The 18,832-nt window shown below is 40.5% G+C and overlaps 1 protein-coding gene across 27 annotated transcripts in view; it reads left to right on the top strand.

Annotated features, from left to right (window-relative positions):
* LOC127482730 (monoacylglycerol lipase ABHD2) overlaps positions 1–18,832 on the top strand; it is a 709,665-nt gene that overhangs the window by 300,805 nt on the left and 390,028 nt on the right. The window contains exon 2 of one of the 27 annotated variants that reach the window (XM_070054439.1): positions 16,312–16,430. The exons of the other annotated variants lie outside the window; for them this stretch is intronic. Coding sequence (XP_069910540.1) covers positions 16,312–16,430 — 119 coding nt within the window. The remainder of the gene's footprint in view (positions 1–16,311; positions 16,431–18,832) is intronic. 27 annotated transcript variants of the gene reach the window in all.

Genomic DNA, 18,832 nt, shown 5'->3' with positions numbered 1-18,832 from the left:
TGCGTGCGAGATCCAGAAGAAGCTGCCGGCTTCTGCCGTTGCTACCATCTGGGGAGTGAATGAGCAGATGGAAGATTTATTCTCTCTTTCTCTCTCTCTCTCTCTCTCTCTCTCTGCCTCTGCCTCTGCCTCTCTCTGCCTTTCAAGTAAATAAATAAATCTTAAAAACCCTATGCACATAGAAACTGTGGTTTAAGTCAGGTTTTAAGTCATGTACTGTAGTGTGGTGTCATGAGTCTTAGAGCTGAATTCAGATTCTGACTCTGCCATTCATGAACTGTGTGACCTTGAGCAAGTTATGTAATCTGTGTGTGTTTCAGGTGCTCATTTATAAGACAAAGTTACTCTCTTTCACAAGGTTTTTCTAAGGATTAGAAGACATAATGTATGTAGAACACTTAGCACTGTGTCTTGCTTAATAAATCATAACCATTATTGTAGTCATTAATTTATCAGATCAGATGAACCCCTAATATATTTCTCCTTCCTCATCTCAAATAGAATACACAGGAGTCATTCTTTGTTACTTGTTTCATGACCTTTTAACTGCGTTGGTTGTCCTTTTCTTCTAGTCTTTTGTTGATAGTCTCTTCCTCTAGCCTTCTGGCACTTTCTCCAACAAATGTTGGATATTTCTTTGACTTTTTGGAGTGTTTTGGGCTTGTTGGTGACTTTACTGACCTACTATTTCAGCCCTGCCATTGCATTAGGTGGTTTAGTTAAAAAACAAAGCAGAGAAGGAATAGTTCTGTTGATGAGGCTCTAGAGTAAATTTAGTATTGGCAATCAAATTTATTCAAGTCACTAGACAGTATGATTCTTTCTGTGATTGGGAGTTCAGCTGGGATAGAATAGAGATTTTTACATAGATGCCATCTAGCACCAAGTGAAAAATGTGGGGCTGAGATGCCACAGAAGCCCTTCGACAGTGTAGGCCTCTTTGGCGTAGCCCCTGAGACAGATCCACAGGGGCCAGTCATGAAGTGGGGTGGAGAATCAGCAGCCCATTGTTGAATACAAATTGGTGTGATAAGTCAGGCTTTGGGGCCTCCCAGGAAATGGTAAGCATAGTATAGTATGTGTGTGTATGTGTGAAAAACAGAAATTTGTGGTGTATGAAACACAAGAGCTACCTCCCTAGCTGCTTGGGTGTTGTTAATCAGAGTGCAAGCAGTCTAGCCATGGGCAGCCCCCACCACCTTTCTTCAGAGAAGGGTCTTCACAGGGGAGGGATGGGTCTTTCTTGACAGGGGTCTGCCAGGTGTTGTGCTTGAAGGAGATGAGACCGCTGCTCCCAGAATGGTTTGTGGAGGACCCTGTAGTGGCTGAGTGCCTGTGAGAATGTCTGGATTTGATTGTCATCAGTGTGATCTATCCACACCCACCAGCTGGTGGCTTAGATTTTAGAGGTGATTTTGAATCCTGTAGAGTGTGTTCTCTGGCATCTTGGCCTGATGGGTTTTCACTACTTGGATGACCTATCTATGTGTGTTTGATAGTATTTTTGTCCATTTTGAGTTTCTGTCATTGTCTGCTGCAGTGATGGAGAAGGGTCTGTTACCCACTCCCAAAGGCATCTAGTGTTAGTCTGTTAGTCTGTTGACTGCTGATTCTAATGCCCTTTCTGCCATTCAGTTGCAGTCAGTGGAGGAAATGTAGCACTTGAAACACATTTGCAGTGTCCTGTTGGAGGATTTCAATTTGATTGTTCTGGTTTTTTGTTCATATTGAAAATCTGTTTTCTTCTTCTGTTTGTTCAAGGTTAGCCCACTCTTCATCCTTTGTTTTTGCCTATGCGTTTCTTAAAATTTGAACATTTAAAGAGATGCCCTGGTACCAAGACAAGCTGTCTTTTCTGAGCGAGAAAGAACAAGTTCGATTTTGCCTAATAGAATTGCCCAGAAGTGGTGGAAGATGCCCACAGATGCCCACATGGGCTTCAGAAACTCCAGCCTCGTGCTCACAGCCACTCTTCTCCCTCCCAACACAGGCACTCCAGTAATTAGGCCTATGAGAGACTCCAGTTTCCAGACATCTTTGCTCTTCTCTGAAGTTAGATTTTTTTGCTATTTCTCCTGTCCTTTGTTTACAAGTTCTCTTTTTATACACACCTTGGACTCTGGAGAAAGCTACAAGTAGAGTGCATTTATTTTTTGAATAAGAACTCATGTTATTATAAATTGCTATTTAGCATTAGCCTTATTTTACATTGATTTCAACCCCTCCAAATCCCTAAAAATAGGGCTAAAATCCCTAAAAATAGATGAAACATTCAGACTGATTTTTGTTCTTTACAAATAAGTAAAGATTTCTGAATCAAAGTATGATCTTTGAGATTTTAGCCAAAGAACTTCTGTATTTTAAGCAGTTGTTCTTGTTCTGTTTTAGTAATATTAAATATGGCCAGAAAAAGTCCCGCTTGAGGTATGGGGCTTGTCATTTTTCTTAAAAACAAAAACAAAAACAAAAACAAACAAAAACTGTCATCTGTCTTATACTGCTTCTAGAATGAAAGCAAATTGAGGCCAGCATTGTGGCATAGCAGGTAAAAAGTACTACCTATGGTTCCAGTCCTGGCTGCTCCACTTCCCATCCAGCTCCCTGCTAACTGAGAAAGCAGCAGAAGATGGCTCAAGTACTTGGACCCCTGTACCCATGTAGGAGACCCAGAAGAAGCTCCTGGCTCCAGGATTTTTATCAGAAAGCAAGCAAGCCTTATACTGTTTATCCAAAAAAGTTGAAGGTAGTTATTTTTGTTGGAACTTAAGAATTAGAGAAGCTAGTACATTGATACTGTCAGGGAAAGTGTGTTTTTTTTTTTTAAAAAAAAGGAAGACCAAGCAGTCTTAATTTAAACTTTGTACTCTATAAAAATTGAATGTTGCCCATAGACTTTGACAGAGACAAGCACAAAGCTCTTGAAGTTGGTGTATTTTTTTCCGAAATTTAACTCTTCATAATATAGCATAGTATTTCATGATATCTCTTAGTTCTAAAATTTTAAGATATTTCAGAGCTTATCTACTGAAGGCTCTTGAAATGAAAACTAATAAGTGTATTAATTGTATGTGAAAGAAAATATCTTTCTAGAACCCCCAAAGACTTTAAAAAACTTGGAGGCAAGATGGTACTATGGAATTTTTTGTCAAATTGTTTCGAAGCCTCAAAATCAAAGTAAAAGGAATTAGAAAGTCATCTTTGATTTTCTTGGGTCATTTAATTTGAGCTGATTTCTTCAGAGCATGTATGTTTCTTCCAGTGCAGTACTAAGAACACAGTTGTGGGTGGTCAGCCTTTGAGCCGTGTTCTTTGGCCTGTCCTGCTACCGCTGGCTGTGGGGGCTGAGCCGAGGAACATGAGAAGGTATCAGAACCTGTCTTGACGTCCTGAGAGTAACTCAAGGCACACAACTGATTGATGCTGAATCAGTGTGATGATAGACTGGCAGGCTACATGAATGACAAACCATGCTTCTTTTCTGAATAGTTAAAGATGTTGTAAGGATCTTAAAATAACTGGGGTTACTTTCCAAAGAAACATTCTTCATAAGAGAAAGGGAAAGTTACTTTAAATTTATTAGTGGGAATGTAGTTTTTTTTTTAATTCTTTGAGTATTTTATACACACATTTGCAGAACTCAAAGGCTGAACTGTGTAGGAAAATGTGCTCGGAAGTCTTGCATACATCCTTGCCCCTCCAGCCCACTTGTCTCTTCCCCTTACAGGTTACCATTTTTATTAGCTTGCTTCTTTTAAGAATTGTTTTGTTGGGGTACAATTCATATAGCATAGAATTATCCGTCCTGAGGTGAATAATGAAGTGACATTTGATATGGTCACAATGTTGTGCTCTCACTACCTCTGTCTAGTTCCAGAATACACTCATCACCCCCATAGGAAACCCCATACCCATTAAGTAGTCATTCCTCATTCTTCCCTCCCTTCAGTCCTTGAGAACCCTTAATCTATTGTGTTTGTATAGCTTTGCCTATTCTGAGATTGCACAGAAATGGAACAATACAGGACCTTTGGTGTCTAGCTTCTTTGTCCTGGCGTCTTGATTCGTGTTGTAGCATGTGTCAGTACTTCCTCATTTTTGTGGTTGAGTAGTATTCCATTATGGTGAGTTTGCCACAGTTTATCTCTTGAGTCCTGCATTGATGGGCATTTGCATTGTTTCCACCCTTTGGTGGTTTTGAGTCGTGCTTCCATGAACGTTCATGTTAATGTATTTGAGTTTCTGATTCAAATGCTTTTGGGTAAATACTTAAGAGCAAAATTGTTGGATTTTATAGTACTTTTTAGTTTAAATTTTGGAGTAATGGCCAAACTGCTTTCCAGAGTGGCCGAACCATTTTATATTCCCATTGTCAATATGTGAGAATTCCAGTGTCTTTGTATTGTTGCAAACATTGATGTTATTTCTTCTTTTATTGTAGTTAACCTAATAGATGTGAAATGTAATATCATTCTGGTTTTGATTTTTACCTAATTCAAAAAATATTTGAGAGAAAGATACCAATCTGCTAATTCATTTCCCCAAATGCCTGGAAACTAGGAACTCAATCCAGGTCTCCTACATAGGTGGCAGGTACCCAACTATTTAAGCCATCTCCTGCCTCCCAGGATGCACGATAGCAGGAAGCTAAAATGGGGGAGCATAGCCAGGACTGAAACCCATCACTGGCTGGGTCGTGGCTCACTTGGCTAATCCTCCGACTGCGGTGCTGGCACCCCGGGTTCTAGTCCTGGTTGGGGCGCTGGGTACTAGTCCTGGTTGCTCCTCTTCCAGTCCAGCTCTCTGCTGTGGCCCAGGAGGGCAGCAGAGGATGGCCCAAGTGCTTGGGTCCCTGCAGCCACATGGGAGACCAGGAAGAAGTACCCGGCTCCTGGCTCCGGATCAGCGTAGCACCGGCCGTAGCGGCCATTACGGGAGTGAACCAATGGAAGGAAGACCTTTCTGTCTCTCTCACCGTCTATAACTCTGTCTCTCTCTCTTTCACTGTCTAACTCTGCCTGGCAAAAACAAAAAACAAAAAAACCATCACTCCCATATGGGATGAGGGTATAATGAGTGGCTTCTCAACTGATATTCCAAATGTATGCCCCATCTTTCCCTCTAATATTTAGTGATGATAATCTTTCCATATGGTTGCTGGCCATTTGAATATCATCTTTAAAGAAATGCCTGTTCAAGTCATTTGCCTATTTGTATTGCGTTGTCTTTGTTGTGGAGTTGTAGCAGTTTTTTATACAGTCTGGGCACTAAACCATTATCAGGTGCATGATTTTAAAAATAGTTTCTCCCATTCTGTTTCTTGTTTATTCATGTATTCTTTTTGTCAATACACATATTTTAATTTTCCCTAGTCTTATATAAATGGTAGCATTTCAAGCACAAAGTTTTCTGTGCCTGTCCCCCCCCCCCCCCTTAACAATATAGTATGGAAATCTCTCCAATTTGTACATAGGGAATGCCTCCCCCCCCCCGGTCATATCCTGTTGTATGGATATACCATGGTTTATTGAGCCCAGTTGCATGGGTTATGTCCAGTATTTTGCTATTCCAGCAGCTGGTGCTGCTGTATATGTGCTACAGATTTCTAAATGTGGGATTGCTATAGCAAAGCTGTGTATGTAGCCCATTAAACAGTGTCCTTAAGAAAGCCTCATTCCTACCTGACTTTTATTCTATACTTCTTCCATTACATTTTTTTTAAAGATTTATTTATTTGAAAGGCAGAGTTACGAGAGGTCTTGTACCCACTGGTTCACTCCCCAGATGGCCGCAATGGATGTAGCTTGTGCCGATCCAGAGCCATGAGCTTCTTCCGGGTCTCCCATGTGGGTTCAGGGGCCCGAGGACTTGGGCCATCTTCTGCTGCTTTCTCAGGCCATAGCAGAGAGCTGGATTGGAAGTAGAGCAGCCAGAATTCGAACTGGCACCCACATGGGATTCCAGCACTGCAGGCAGTGGCTTTACCTGATACACCACAGTGCTGGCCCCAAGATGGCTTCTTGTTAGTAGCACCTGTGGTGCATTTAAAGCACGAGTACGTACACAAAACTTCACGCGTATTTTCAGAACTGTATATTTCTGGTCAAATGAAAAAAATAAGAAACTGGCTTTTGCTCTGCTGGATGACCTTGAACAAATTGTTTACTTGTTCTGTCACGTACTTCTGGCTATAAAACTGAGATGAGGGTGATAGTCCTGATACAACCAAATCATTTTGATATTGTAGGGAATTAATGAACTGGTTGTAAAATATTTTGTTCTGCTTAGATTACCTAAATAGATGATGTTACCATTAATATTATATATTATCTTCAACACAGTGGACTAGCTAATGATGCCATTGTATTATCTAATATTTGATTTCTTTTAATTAAAATTACATGTGTTATTGGTATGCATGTTGCAATCTTGTCCTCCTGCAAATGGCAACTGAGTATTAACACAAAATTTCAAATTATGCATAATTACAAAATTTGCAAGAATTTATCAGCACCAGGGAAAAAGAAGGAATAAGAAAATGTTCATTAAGACTCAGGAATTTCAGGGACTGGTGCTGTCCATAGAAAGTTAAGCCTTCACTTGTAGTACTGGCATCCCATATGGGTGCTGGTTTGAGACCTGGCTGCTCTACTTCAGATCCAGTTCCCTGCTAATGCATCTAGATCAGCAGCAGAAGATGGTCCCAAGTCTTGGGCCTCTGCACCCATGTGGGAGACTCAGAAAAAGCTCCTGACTTCTGCCTTCTGCCTGGCCCAGCTCCTTCTATCACTGCCATTTGTGGAGTGAACCGGTGGATGGAAGATATCTCTCTTTCTCTCTCTCCTTAAAAAAAAAAAAGACTCAGGAATTCCAGTCACAGTATTTCAGAAAAAAATTAGATTATTTGATTTATGATATCTGTAATCTTTACATATTCATTTTCATCCAAGGATGGTTGAGTCTTCTCAAGTGTAGTTTGTAGTGGCAAGAAGTCCAGAAATTAATAAAACAACCTCAGAGACCGGGTTTATGGTACAGAGGATTAAAGTGCTGCCTACGTTGCTGGTACCACATATCATGGCATCCGTTCAAGTTCTGGCTGCTCCACTTCTGATGCAGCTATCTGCTAATGTGCCTGGGAAAACAGCGAAAGATGACCCAAGTGCTTAGGTTCCTGCCACTCACATGGGAGACTGATTGAGTTCCAGGCTCCTAGCTTTGACCTGCCCATCCCTGGCCATAGTGGTCATTCGGGGAGTGGACCAGCATATGGAAGATTCTTCTCTGTCTCTCTGTCTTTCTCTAACTCTGACTCTGATTCTACTTTTCAAATAAATAAATCTTTTTAAAAAATCAGCTGTATTCACAATAGCATTAAAACATACTTTAAAACAATTTTTTAAATAAAGCGCACAAGAGTAGTATTGAAAACAACAAAATGTTTTTTGAAAAAATGAGAGATCTAAATCCATGGAAAGATGTGACATGTTTATAGATCAGAAGGTTTCATATTGTTAAAACTGTATTAAGCCCCGCATTAATCTGCAGATTAAGCACACTTTATCAAAGATCTTGCTGAATTTTTGTTGTTGTTGTCATTGTAGATTTTCACAAGCTGATCCTAAAATCACACAGTAGTATTAGGGAGCCAGAGTTACCAAACTACAATGAAAAAGAAGGTCAGAATGGGAGGACTGACACTTAGCAATTTTAATGATACTCCAGAACTACAGTGATGGAGACAACAGGCGTTAGCATAAAGGTCTACACATCAATGGAATAGAATTGAGAGTCCAGAAATGTACTTTCACAGTCAACAGATTTTCAACAAGTGTACTAGGACTGTGAAATCAGGAAATAAAAGACATGTTAATGTTTTTTTGTTTGAGCAACTATATATTCAAAGAATGTTTAGACCTCTGCCTCGCACCAAGCACAAAAATTAACTCAAATCACATTATAGCTAGAGCTATAAACTCTTAGAGGCAAGTAGCAAAGTAAGTTTTCCTGATCCTTGGTTAGGTAATGGTTTCTTAGATATTACATTAAAAACATAGTCAACAAAGACATTAAAAAAAAAAAAAACCTCAAGCTTTGCTTATGGGAATTAAGTACAAGTACTTTGGAAAACAGTTTGGTAGTTCCTTTAAATATTAAAGATACATTTACCATATGTCCCAAGAAATATGAAAGCATTGCTATGTAAAAGCTGGTACACAGATGTTTCTGGCAGTATTATTCATCAAAAAGTACAAGTAACCCAAATGTCTATTGATGAATGGATAAATAAAATATGATATATCCATATACTTGAATACTGCTTGGCAACAAAAGTGGACAAAATACTTATACATGCTATCACATGGGAGAATGTTGAACACATTATGCCAATTAAAAGAGGCCAGACACAAAAATCATATATTGTATGATTCCTTGTATAAGAAAAATTCTTCAAATTTATATGAAGAGAAAGTAGATGAATAGTTGCATAGGACTGGAGCTGGGGTTGGAAATGGGGATTAACTGGTAATGGATATGAAGTTTTTCTTTGGGTTGGTGTAATTTTCTAAAATTGTGTTAGTGACAGCTTTTGAATTTGACAGTCTGTTGATTTGAACACTTCAATGGGTAAATGTCATGGTATGTGACAACTTAATGGAACTGTTTTTAAAACCAAGGTATTTCATAGTGGTCAGTAAAATGACAGAAAGCAAGAGTTTTTGAATTGAGCTTTGTATTTCATAGAGATATCTTCAGGGCTGCCTTGGGTATTCAGGGGCCTCCTTTGAACTTCTATATAGATTCCAGTTCCAGATAGGATTTTGATTGGGAAGTGGATTGTACTGCCTTTAAAAAATAAAATGGGAGGCCGACGCCACGGCTCAATAGGCTAATCGGTCCTTCTGTGGCGTCGGGACCCGGGTTCTAGTCCCAATCGGGGCGCTGGATTCTGTCCTGCTTGCCCCTCTTCCAGTCCAGCTCTCTGCTGTGGCCTGGGAAGGCAGTGGAGGATGGCCCAAGTGCTTGGGCCCTGCACCCGCATGGGAGACCAGGAGGAAGCACCTGGCTCCTTGCTTCAGATCAGCGCAGCATGCCAGCCATAGCAGCCACTTCGGGGGTGAACCAATGGAAAAGGAAGACCTTTCTCTCTCTCTCTCTCTGTCTAACTCTGCCTGTCAAAAAAATAAATAAATAAAATTGAAGCAGTTACTTAACATTCATCTGTTCTCAAGGATTAGTCTTAGCAAAAAACATTTTTTAAAAAAGATCAGTTTATTCATTCATTTAATTTATTTCTATGTGCCTTGTATTTTTCTAGGCATTAGGAGTTACAGTAATAAACATAGAATAAAATTTTACAAGAAAAGTTTTTTTCTCATGCAACGTTTGTTGTGATGGGACACACAATCAGTGAACAACCAAAATAAATAAAATTTCAAGCAATGATAAAGCCCATTTTTGTCTTTATACATGGTAAGTCCATGTAACTATTAAAATAATTTTCCTTTAAAAATGTAGGTTGTATGTACCTGATCACAATGAAGTAGAAATTATTTTTCTTTTGCATTTTGAGTTTTTCGTATAATCTGCTATATTGTTTTCACTTATTAACCACATCTTTTTAATTTTTTGCTGGTTGCTCTAGAGTTTACAATTTTTATCTGTAATTTACTGTTATGTAGCTTTTAAATCTTTTTGTAAAAGATGCTTTAAGCAGTGTATATTCATTTCAGTCTTTCTCCTCATTCTATTACTGTCTTATGTTTTATAGTTATATGGATATAGTAATCTCTACATTTTTTAAAAAGGCTTATTTATTTATTTGCAAGACAGAGCTACAGAGAGGCAGAGGCAGAGAGAGAGAGGTCTTCCATCAGCTGGTTCACTCCCCAAATGGCTGCAGTGGCTGGAGCTGTGCTGATCCGAAGCCAGGAGCCAGGAGCTTCTTCTGGGTCTCCCACGTGGGCGCAGAGGCCCACAGACTTGGGCCATCCTCTACTGCTTTCCCATGCCATAGCAGAGAGCTGGATCAGAAGTGGAACAGCTGGGATTTGAACCAGCACACATATGAGATGCTGGCACTGCAGACTGGGGTCTTAACCTGCTATGCTACAGCACTGTCCCAATCTCTACATTTTTAATTTTGCTTTTAGCTTTCAGTTATCTTTTAAAAAGCTTAAAAGCACAAATCCAGTTAAATTTATATATTTTCCTAAATTCACGATGTACAGTGCTCTTTAATCTTTTTCACCATGTTTTCACCTGATAACATTTTCCATTTTTCTCTTTCTAGCTTTTTTCTTTGTGAAGTTGAAGTCTTCTGAACACAAACTCTCTTTTGTTTGGTTTTAAAAAGTTTGGTTCCATTTTGAATGACTTTTTCATTGCATGTAGACTACCAGAAAAACAGTTTAGTTTTTATTCTGAATGTGAAGATGTTCTTCCACCAGCTTCTGGTTTGTATTCTTTCTCATGAAAAGTTAACAGTAACTCTTGTGTCTTCCCTGTGTATATTTTTTTCTTCCCCCTGGCTCCTACCCACTGCTCTGTAAGAATTTCTATTTATCACTGGTTTTCAGGTATTTCATTATTGTGTGTCTTTTTTAAAAATTCTGTTTGAAATTTGTTGATTTTCTCTCTACCCACCCTCCCTCATTTATATTCGAGTTGTTATTTTTTAAGTAATTTGGCAAATTTTAAATAGTGTATCTTCAATACCTCCTTCTGTGCCTTTGATGACTTGTGTGTTGTGTTGCTTGTTGTTGGCCTTGTTTACTGAGACTGTTTCAGCTCCTCCCCACCAACTGCAGCCATGGTTCAGTTGGTATCGTTTCTATTCCCCTGACTTCAAACTCACCAATCTTTTATTTCATTTCAGGTGCTTTTAACTCTAGGTGTTTGTTCTATTTTGTATGTTTTCATGTAGATCCACTGTCCTTGAGGCTCTTCAAATCCTCTAATGTCTATCTGTGCGCATAGTTAATATGTGAAAGTTCACTGGAAGCCCTGAGTATTCCATTTTCTCTTTGATTGCTGCATCTCTTTACATGGTTTGCTTTTTCTCCTGGTTGAGCATGCATTTTCCTTTAAAAAGTATATTCTTGCAGCAAACTACATTACACATCAACCTGCAATGATAAAGCCTGGCTTTGAGGTTTTTTGTTCTTGTGTTGTGAATAGTAGTCTTCCTTGCTGGGTTTATTTAACTCTAATGCCAGCATGTGGGCTTCCATGGTTTCTGCTGAATGCACAGGCATGGACTGAACTGTCCATGGGGCTCTGATGCCTTCCAGCCCTGTGTGCTCTAGCAGTTGCTCATGCAGTGTCATGGCAGTCATATACAGCTTGGCATTTAGAGTCCAGGGGGTGCATATGCAGATTTCTGAACTTCAGCCTTAAAACCCTTTCCTTTTTGCGTTTTTCGTGCAAATTCCCCTGACTTCTCCTCATCTGACAAAATTATGTAGCCTGTCTTCCATGGTATGCTTGGTGCTTAGGGATGCCAGTGTAGTGACAGAAAACACTTGTTTCTCCTGTTTTCTTTTGTTTTTCCATTGTTTACTGCAGGAAGGCTGGTCTAGTGCTAGTTACTCCACACTGACTGGCCACGCCTTCTTTGTTGCTATTGTTTGTTGTTTCCTTTGTTAATGCAATGACTTCCCCCTGCCATACCATATTCCCATATCTCTCCCTACCTTGTCATATTTCCATATCTAGAACAAATTCTGATGCATAGTAAGTACTTAGTAAGTGCTGGCTGAATACATTAGCCTGCAGTTAATCTTTGTTCAGTTGCTCCTTTGCTGTCTCCAGTGTGCATTTCAGTGTGCCTTAATCTCCCCTAGTCTTAAACAGCCACCTCTAGACCTGCTGATGCTTAATCTTCACCCTGCTTCAGTCTTGACTTCACCCAGCAGCAGCTCCCTTGCATTTGTCCTCACCAGCCTTACTTAAGGGTCACTGTTGCTGTGATCAGTGAACCTGTCTCAGCCCTAATCCCCCTTGATTCCTAATGGTATTGGACACTCTTGACGCTCGTGGAAATCTCTCTACCCTTGACTTTCTTGATGCAATAGGTTTCTACTTCCTTTCTTTCAGGGTGTCCCCTACTCATCTGGCTTCTTTTTCTCTTACCAGGCACTCTTGGGGTACTGTCTATGGTCTTTGTCTAATTCCTCACATTGTTATGTAGCACTCTCAGATGCGTCCATCACATAAATTGCCATCTGGAAGCTGGTGTTTTTAAAATGCATATTTTCATGGCCACACACTCTTAGGAGTTTCAGATTGAGGTAGAGGTCTGGCTGTTGACTTCCTTGTCCCTCAGGCTCGCAATCTCAGTGTGCTCCGTATTGAAATAACCATTGCTCTTACCCCTCTGACATTCTCGTTTCTCGAGATTGCAGCTTACTTAGGTCTCTCTGATTCTGACGGTCTTCTCCTGATTCTTCAGCACATTCTGTGCTTTATCTTTCTTAACACCTAGAGTCTTGGTTTTGAAAGAGCCTTGGAATGCACTGGCAGGGCCCCACGTCTGTTTCCCTCACTGAAGGAAGTTTTTTTTAAAATTTGTACTTGAGAAGCAGAGAGGGACACAAAGCGAACACGCTCCCATTCACTGGTTCCCTCCCCAAATGCTTGCAAGAGCCAGTTGTGAAGCTGGGAGCTGAGAACTGTACCCGGGTCTCCTGTGTGAGGAGCAGGCACCTATCACTTGAGCCAAACTGTTGCCTTCTCGGGAAGTCACTAGTGTTGGCAGAAAGCTGGAGTGGCGCATCCAGCACATGGGACACAGGCATCCCAACCAGCACCCTACCTGCTAGGCTGCATGTCAGACTTGAATTTCTTTGATGGCAGGAATAGTTGTTCTCAGTAAGTGCTTAGCATATATTTATGGATGGGCACAGGAAGTGAATACTTCTTTCATTGAATGTGAGATGTAGTTTATTCTTCTGCTTTTGAGCAATACATACATGTACTGCGTTTTAGTAATTTCTGGGAATAGCTGCGGTACTGAATGCAGGTCATGGCAGCCCGGAAGCAGTAATAAACTCGATGTTTCACGGCAACCTCAGGAATGAGGTGTGTCTGTGCCTGTGGGCTGTAGATGCATTCACCCCTCTGCCTTAAAAAGTAACCAGGATTTAGGAGCACACAGTTTCAGACAGTGGTGTTTGCAGATTGACTTGAACCCCAGGATACAGGTAGCGTAAATGCAGGAGAGTGTTTGGGCTTTTTGTGTTGTTTTTCTCATATTAATGATGAGTGTCTGGACTAACCCTGGAGCCAGAGCTCCTTGGTTTTAAATTCCAGTTCTGCCAAGTTTTACCTTTCTATGTTTCAATTCCCTTGCCTGTGAATTGGGGGTAGTGATAAAACACGCCTTCTGAAAGTGGGACTGGTACACAATAATGGTTGTTTAGGGGGTTGGGGAATACTTAAACCACGCTGAGGCTTTTTTGACACCTCCGTCTTACAGACTCAAAGCTGAGATGTGAATAGCTGGGTGTTCTTCAGGGCCTCTCAAGTAACAACAGTGGTCTCTTGGTCTCACCCATGCCCAACTGCTTGCTCTCTGACCACCAGTTCTCCCTAACATCACAGGGCAGACCCCACTTTGGGGCTTTCCTGCCGTGGGTCCTTGGGAGGACTTCTGTAAGAAAAGCAACATGACAGGAAGAGAGAGCCCTCTAGACACATAGAAAATGAATGTTTGGAATCTACATTTTAGAGAAGAGAATGTTTAGAATTCAATTCAGGCTGCACATCACCTGGTGGGCTTTAAAAATTATAGATGACGGCCGGCGCCGTGGCTCAATAGGCTAATCCTCCACCTAGCGGTGCCGGCACACCGGGTTCTAATCCCGGTCGGGGCACCGGATTCTGTCCTGGTTGCCCCTCTTCCAGGCCAGCTCTCTGCTATGGCCCGGGAGTGCAGTGGAGGATGGCCCAAGTGCTTGGGCCCTGCACCCCATGGGAGACCAGGAGAAGCACCTGGCTCCTGGCTTCAGATCGGCGCCATGCGCTGGCCACAGCGGCCATTGGGGGGTGAACCAACCGCAAAAGGAAGACCTTTCTCTGTCTCTCTCTCGCTGTCCACTCTGCCTGTCAAAAATAATAAAATAAAAAATTTTAGATGTCTGGGTCTTACCTCAGACTAATTAAATCAGAATCCCTGTTGGTTAAGGGTCAGGTACTTAGCAAAGCTCTCTGGTGGTTCAAACATATCTGTGGTAGACAACCATGGACATAGAGCTGGAATTGGGCTCATTTATTATCTTGTTCCTCCAGATTTTCTTAAGGGATTGCCTTATCCAGAGTAGATCTCATAGTGTTTTCCATGTGCTTGGACCAGAGGATTTTTTTGCTCTGTAGCTTTGCAAACCACTGTTTGCTGGCAAGGGATGAACACTATGCAAGGTGAGGCAGGAGCCAGCATGTCTCAAAGAGTTTAAAATTTTATAGAAAAGCATATCCGAATATTCATTATGGTTGGTTTGAACAGAAATTCTGCCACAGTAGATACTACCAATAGTATCTTGACTTCTTGAATTTTTATTTTATCTATTTTCACTACCCACTATTTAGTTGTTAATGTCATATTTACTATTGTTAATGTCATATTTACTATTGTTAATGTCATATTTACTATTGATATTCTGATTTTTAATGCATATGCATAGTGAATGGAAGAGGAATTGAAGGGTATTGAGAGTTTGGTTTTGGAGAAGGAATGTCTTTCTCTTTTTTTCAGACATCCTTTTTAGCTATACCAGGGCATGTTATTCTTAACAAGGAAGGTAGATTTCTGGTATCTAATCATCATAATCACTTGTAGCAGTACAGCCATTAAGTGTCACTCGTCTTGAGAGAGAAGCATAACACTTAATTTTAGGCAGAGTTACCGTAATGTGCTTCTGTGTTAGTTTTGTGATCTATGAATGGGCCTTTTGTAAAAATTCATTCAACACATGTTCATGGATCTTGTTCATTGTGCCAGTTAAATTCTAAATGCTTGGGAAACATCAGTGAGCCAAACAAATTCCTGTTCTCATTGAGCTTTTACTTAGTGGCAGGGCATGGGGGCAGAGAATAAATACTAAACAGACTAGTTTGTTGTCTGGTGCTAAATGCACTGGGACAACAATAGGAGCAAGCGCAGGGGTGGGGTTGCATGAGCTGCAGTTTAACCTGGGTGACCCAGAGATGCCTCTTAGAGGTGCTGCTGTTTCAGGATGAATAGGGATGGGGGAGCTTCACCTTGGCCTAGAGTGGAGCCAAAGGAAAGCTGCATAGATGACAGGAACTGTGCCTTGGATCCTTTCATGAGGATCTCCTTTTTACTTGAGTAAGAAGGGTACCTTCAGAACAGGAACTGGAAAGATGACTGACTGCTCCACTGGTGTGTGTGGGAATTCAGAATGGAAGCAGGGGACTAGGACAGGAGATGGAATTAAATTAGGGGTCAGCACAGGGGTGTTGATGGTGCAGGAGATGGGATTAAATTAGGGGTCAGCACAGGGGTGTTGATGGTGAAAGCAGAGGAACAGTGAGTGGCTATGCAGTAACCCAGAAAGAGAAGGGGACAGTGCCAAAGGCTGGTTTGGTAGGGATGTATTTGGTGACCCAGCTGGCAGCATTGTGCAGTAAACTTGGGGTCTGAAGAGTAGTCCCAGGTACCTCCAAGCTGTGGCCATTAGTTCAGGTCATGTGGAATTTTACTTCTTTCTTGATGAGCAGTTACAACATAATTTGGTAGCTTTTGAAAACTATCCTATATTTAGATCATTCTTTATTTTTAAATGCTTAGTGACAATATCTATAGCTATTTACATTTTCTTAAGATTTCAAGGGTAAGGATTTTAAATAAAGCTCTAGTTCAAAAATAGCCTCAATTTTTTGAAGCTTTAATTATTTAAAGCTCAATAAGTAGATCATTTAGGCCATTTTCCTTACTTTAGTACTGTGCATAAAGTATTCCTATTTAATGAACATTTAACTTACTGGTAAAATTTGCTAATCAAATTGTCAGACTCTGTTAAATGGCTTGTCAAAATGTTTTTTTTTTTTAGCAGTTATTCCTGTCTATGTAATGCTGTGGATTCCTCTAACTCATTTTTCCTGATAATTTTATTAAGTGACTGTATTCAGCAAGCAGTTATTAAAAAACTTTATTATAAAAATAAACTCATTGTAGAAAATTAGTAAAGCATTAGAAGCTTTGTATGGTAAAAAATAAAAATAAGCCCAGCCACAATTTTACCTCTTTTTAAAATAGACTTTTTAATTTATGTTTATATTTTATTGTTTGAGAGCCAGAGGGACCACATGAGAAAGACAGGGCTCCTGTCCTCTGCTTCTTTCTCCACGTGCCCAGAACAGCCATGGCAAGATCGGAACCGGGAGCCAGGAACTGAATCCAGGTCTTCGATGTGAGTTGCAGTGATGAAACCCAATCTGGGTGTACATTAGCAGAAAGCTGGAATCTGGAATCTGGACTGCAGCTAGGGCTTAACCCAGGTTGTGGGATGTGGATTTTGTAGCTATTAGACCAAATGCTTCCCCTAGGCTTTACTTTATAGAGCATTTTTTGGTTCCCAGCAAAATTGTGGGGAAGGTACAATGAATTCTCATCTACCCTGTACTCCTGCACACACATAACCTACCTTGTTATCAGTATCCCCCACACATGGAGTGGACCTGCATCAACGTATCATTACCACGGAAAGTCCATAGTGCACATTAGAATTCACTATTGCTGTTGTACTTTCTGTTGGTTTGGACAAACTTCAGGAGCACTTATCTACTGTGACAGTAGTTTCTTGTCTTAAAAATCCTCCATATTCTGCTTATTCATCCCTTCTGCCCTCCAATGCCTGGCAACCACCAATCTCTTAACTCTGATTTTTTTCCCTAGACTTATATAATTGGAGTCACCCAGTGGGTAAACTTTTTACACTACCTTCTTTCACTTTGTACTATGCATTTAAGTTCCTCAATGTGTTTTCATGACTTGATAATCCAGTATTTTTTGTGCCAAATAGGATTCCTTTGGCTGAATGTACCAAAGTTTCACCTACTGCAGGACCTCTTGGTTGCTTCCAAGATTTGGCGATTAGGAATAAGGCTGCCATAAACATTTGTGGGCAGCTTTCTGTATGGGCCTGTTTGCACCTCCTCTGTGTAATCATCAAGGAATTTGATTGCTGGGTGGAAGTGTATGAGGTGGTTTAGCTTTCAAGAAACCACAAAACCTCCTTCTAAAGTGGCTGCACATTTCTCATTCCTGCGAGCAATACGTGAGCCTTTGAGTTGCTTCACTTCCTCCCTAGCACTTGGTGAGGTCAGAGTTCTGGATCTTTCCTGTTCAAATAGTTGTGTAGTGAGTGATATGTTGTTTTAAACCTCACTGATGACAAATGATTTATAACATCTTTATAATATGTTATATATCTTTATAATATATATAATATATCTTTATAATATAATATATGCTTATTTTTCTATCTATAGACTTAAAGTGTCTGTTAAATCTTTGACCTGTTTTGCAGTTAATTAAGGTTCCAGCAAAATTAGTTAATTGTTTGAGGCAACCACTCTTAACAGGTATTATTTCGTTCCTTTATATTTCTCTGCTTTTTGGTATGGATGGTTGAGATTTGGGGTAAATATCATTTTGTGGCCATGTTCCCCTCTTAAAATCACAATGAAATCTTTTCCTGTTTTGTTAACCATGCTTTTGGCCCTTGTAAGAGCTTTTAAATGTAATGAGATTTGGCAGTCACCTATTAGAAAATGTTCTTGTATTGTGCGTAAAATGGTGCATTAGTATTTTAGAAGTTGAATCTGAAGCAGAGTTGCAGGGACTCGAACCAGGCACGCTAAAATGGGATGTGGGTCTCAAATGTTCACCCTTGTGCTATTTTTAAGAGTACATCCTATGGCCCAAGTGCTTGGGCCCTGCACCCCATGGGAGACCAGGATAAGCACCTGGCTCCTGACTTCGGATCAGCGCAGTGTGCCGGCCACAGTGCGTGGGCCGCAGCGGCCATTGCGGGGTGAACCAACGGAAAAGAAAGACCTTTCTCTTTTCTCTCTCTCTCTCTCACTGTCCACTCTGCCTGTCAAAAATAAATAAATAAATAAATAAATAAATAAATAAATAAATAAAACATTCTCCTGATTCCTAAGTGAAGTAGTTTTCCAGCATCCATGATCTCTTAATGAATTTGTTTCTAATTTTCTACTAGAGATATTTTTGTAAATAGTTCTATAAATACAAGTACTAGGTCTGCCTTTGTACAATGTATTATGAGTTTGTGCAAATGATAATTTGGAAAAGTCGTTGAATGTCTAGTGTGAAGAACTCTGGTGTTGTCTGACAATGGATTTGAAAGGTGTCCAATATCAGACGTTCTGACTTCAAAAGAGATGGATACAAAATCACTCAGAAAAGCACTCCCTTTCCTAAGAACTCACTTACTGTAATGGACTTCACTACTGTAACCTGGGGACCAGAGAAAGCACTCACTCGTGGAGCAGTGATGTGCCATGAGGGTCAGATCAGCCTACTGTTAGCATCCACTGTCCACAACCAGGTTGTTTTTGGTGAGTGGGGGTGAGGGAGGATGAAGTATGGAGGGGTGTGTGTTTGCCTTTCTTAGAGAATTAGAGTTTTAAGCAAACAGATTCGTTTTTTTTCTCTATAACTTATGCTGCATACATCTTTCATAAATATATAAACCCTTATTGGCCAGCACTGTGGCGCAGTGGGTTAATGCCCTGGCCTGAAGCACCAGCATCCCATATGGGCGCTGGTTCTAGTCCCGGCTGC

The sequence above is a fragment of the Oryctolagus cuniculus genome, chromosome 12, assembly GCF_964237555.1.
Source record: "Oryctolagus cuniculus chromosome 12, mOryCun1.1, whole genome shotgun sequence".
Taxonomy (NCBI): Eukaryota; Metazoa; Chordata; class Mammalia; order Lagomorpha; family Leporidae; genus Oryctolagus; species Oryctolagus cuniculus.
The sequence above is the reverse complement of the archived record's forward strand: the minus strand, read 5'-3'. Positions and strand labels throughout refer to the sequence as shown.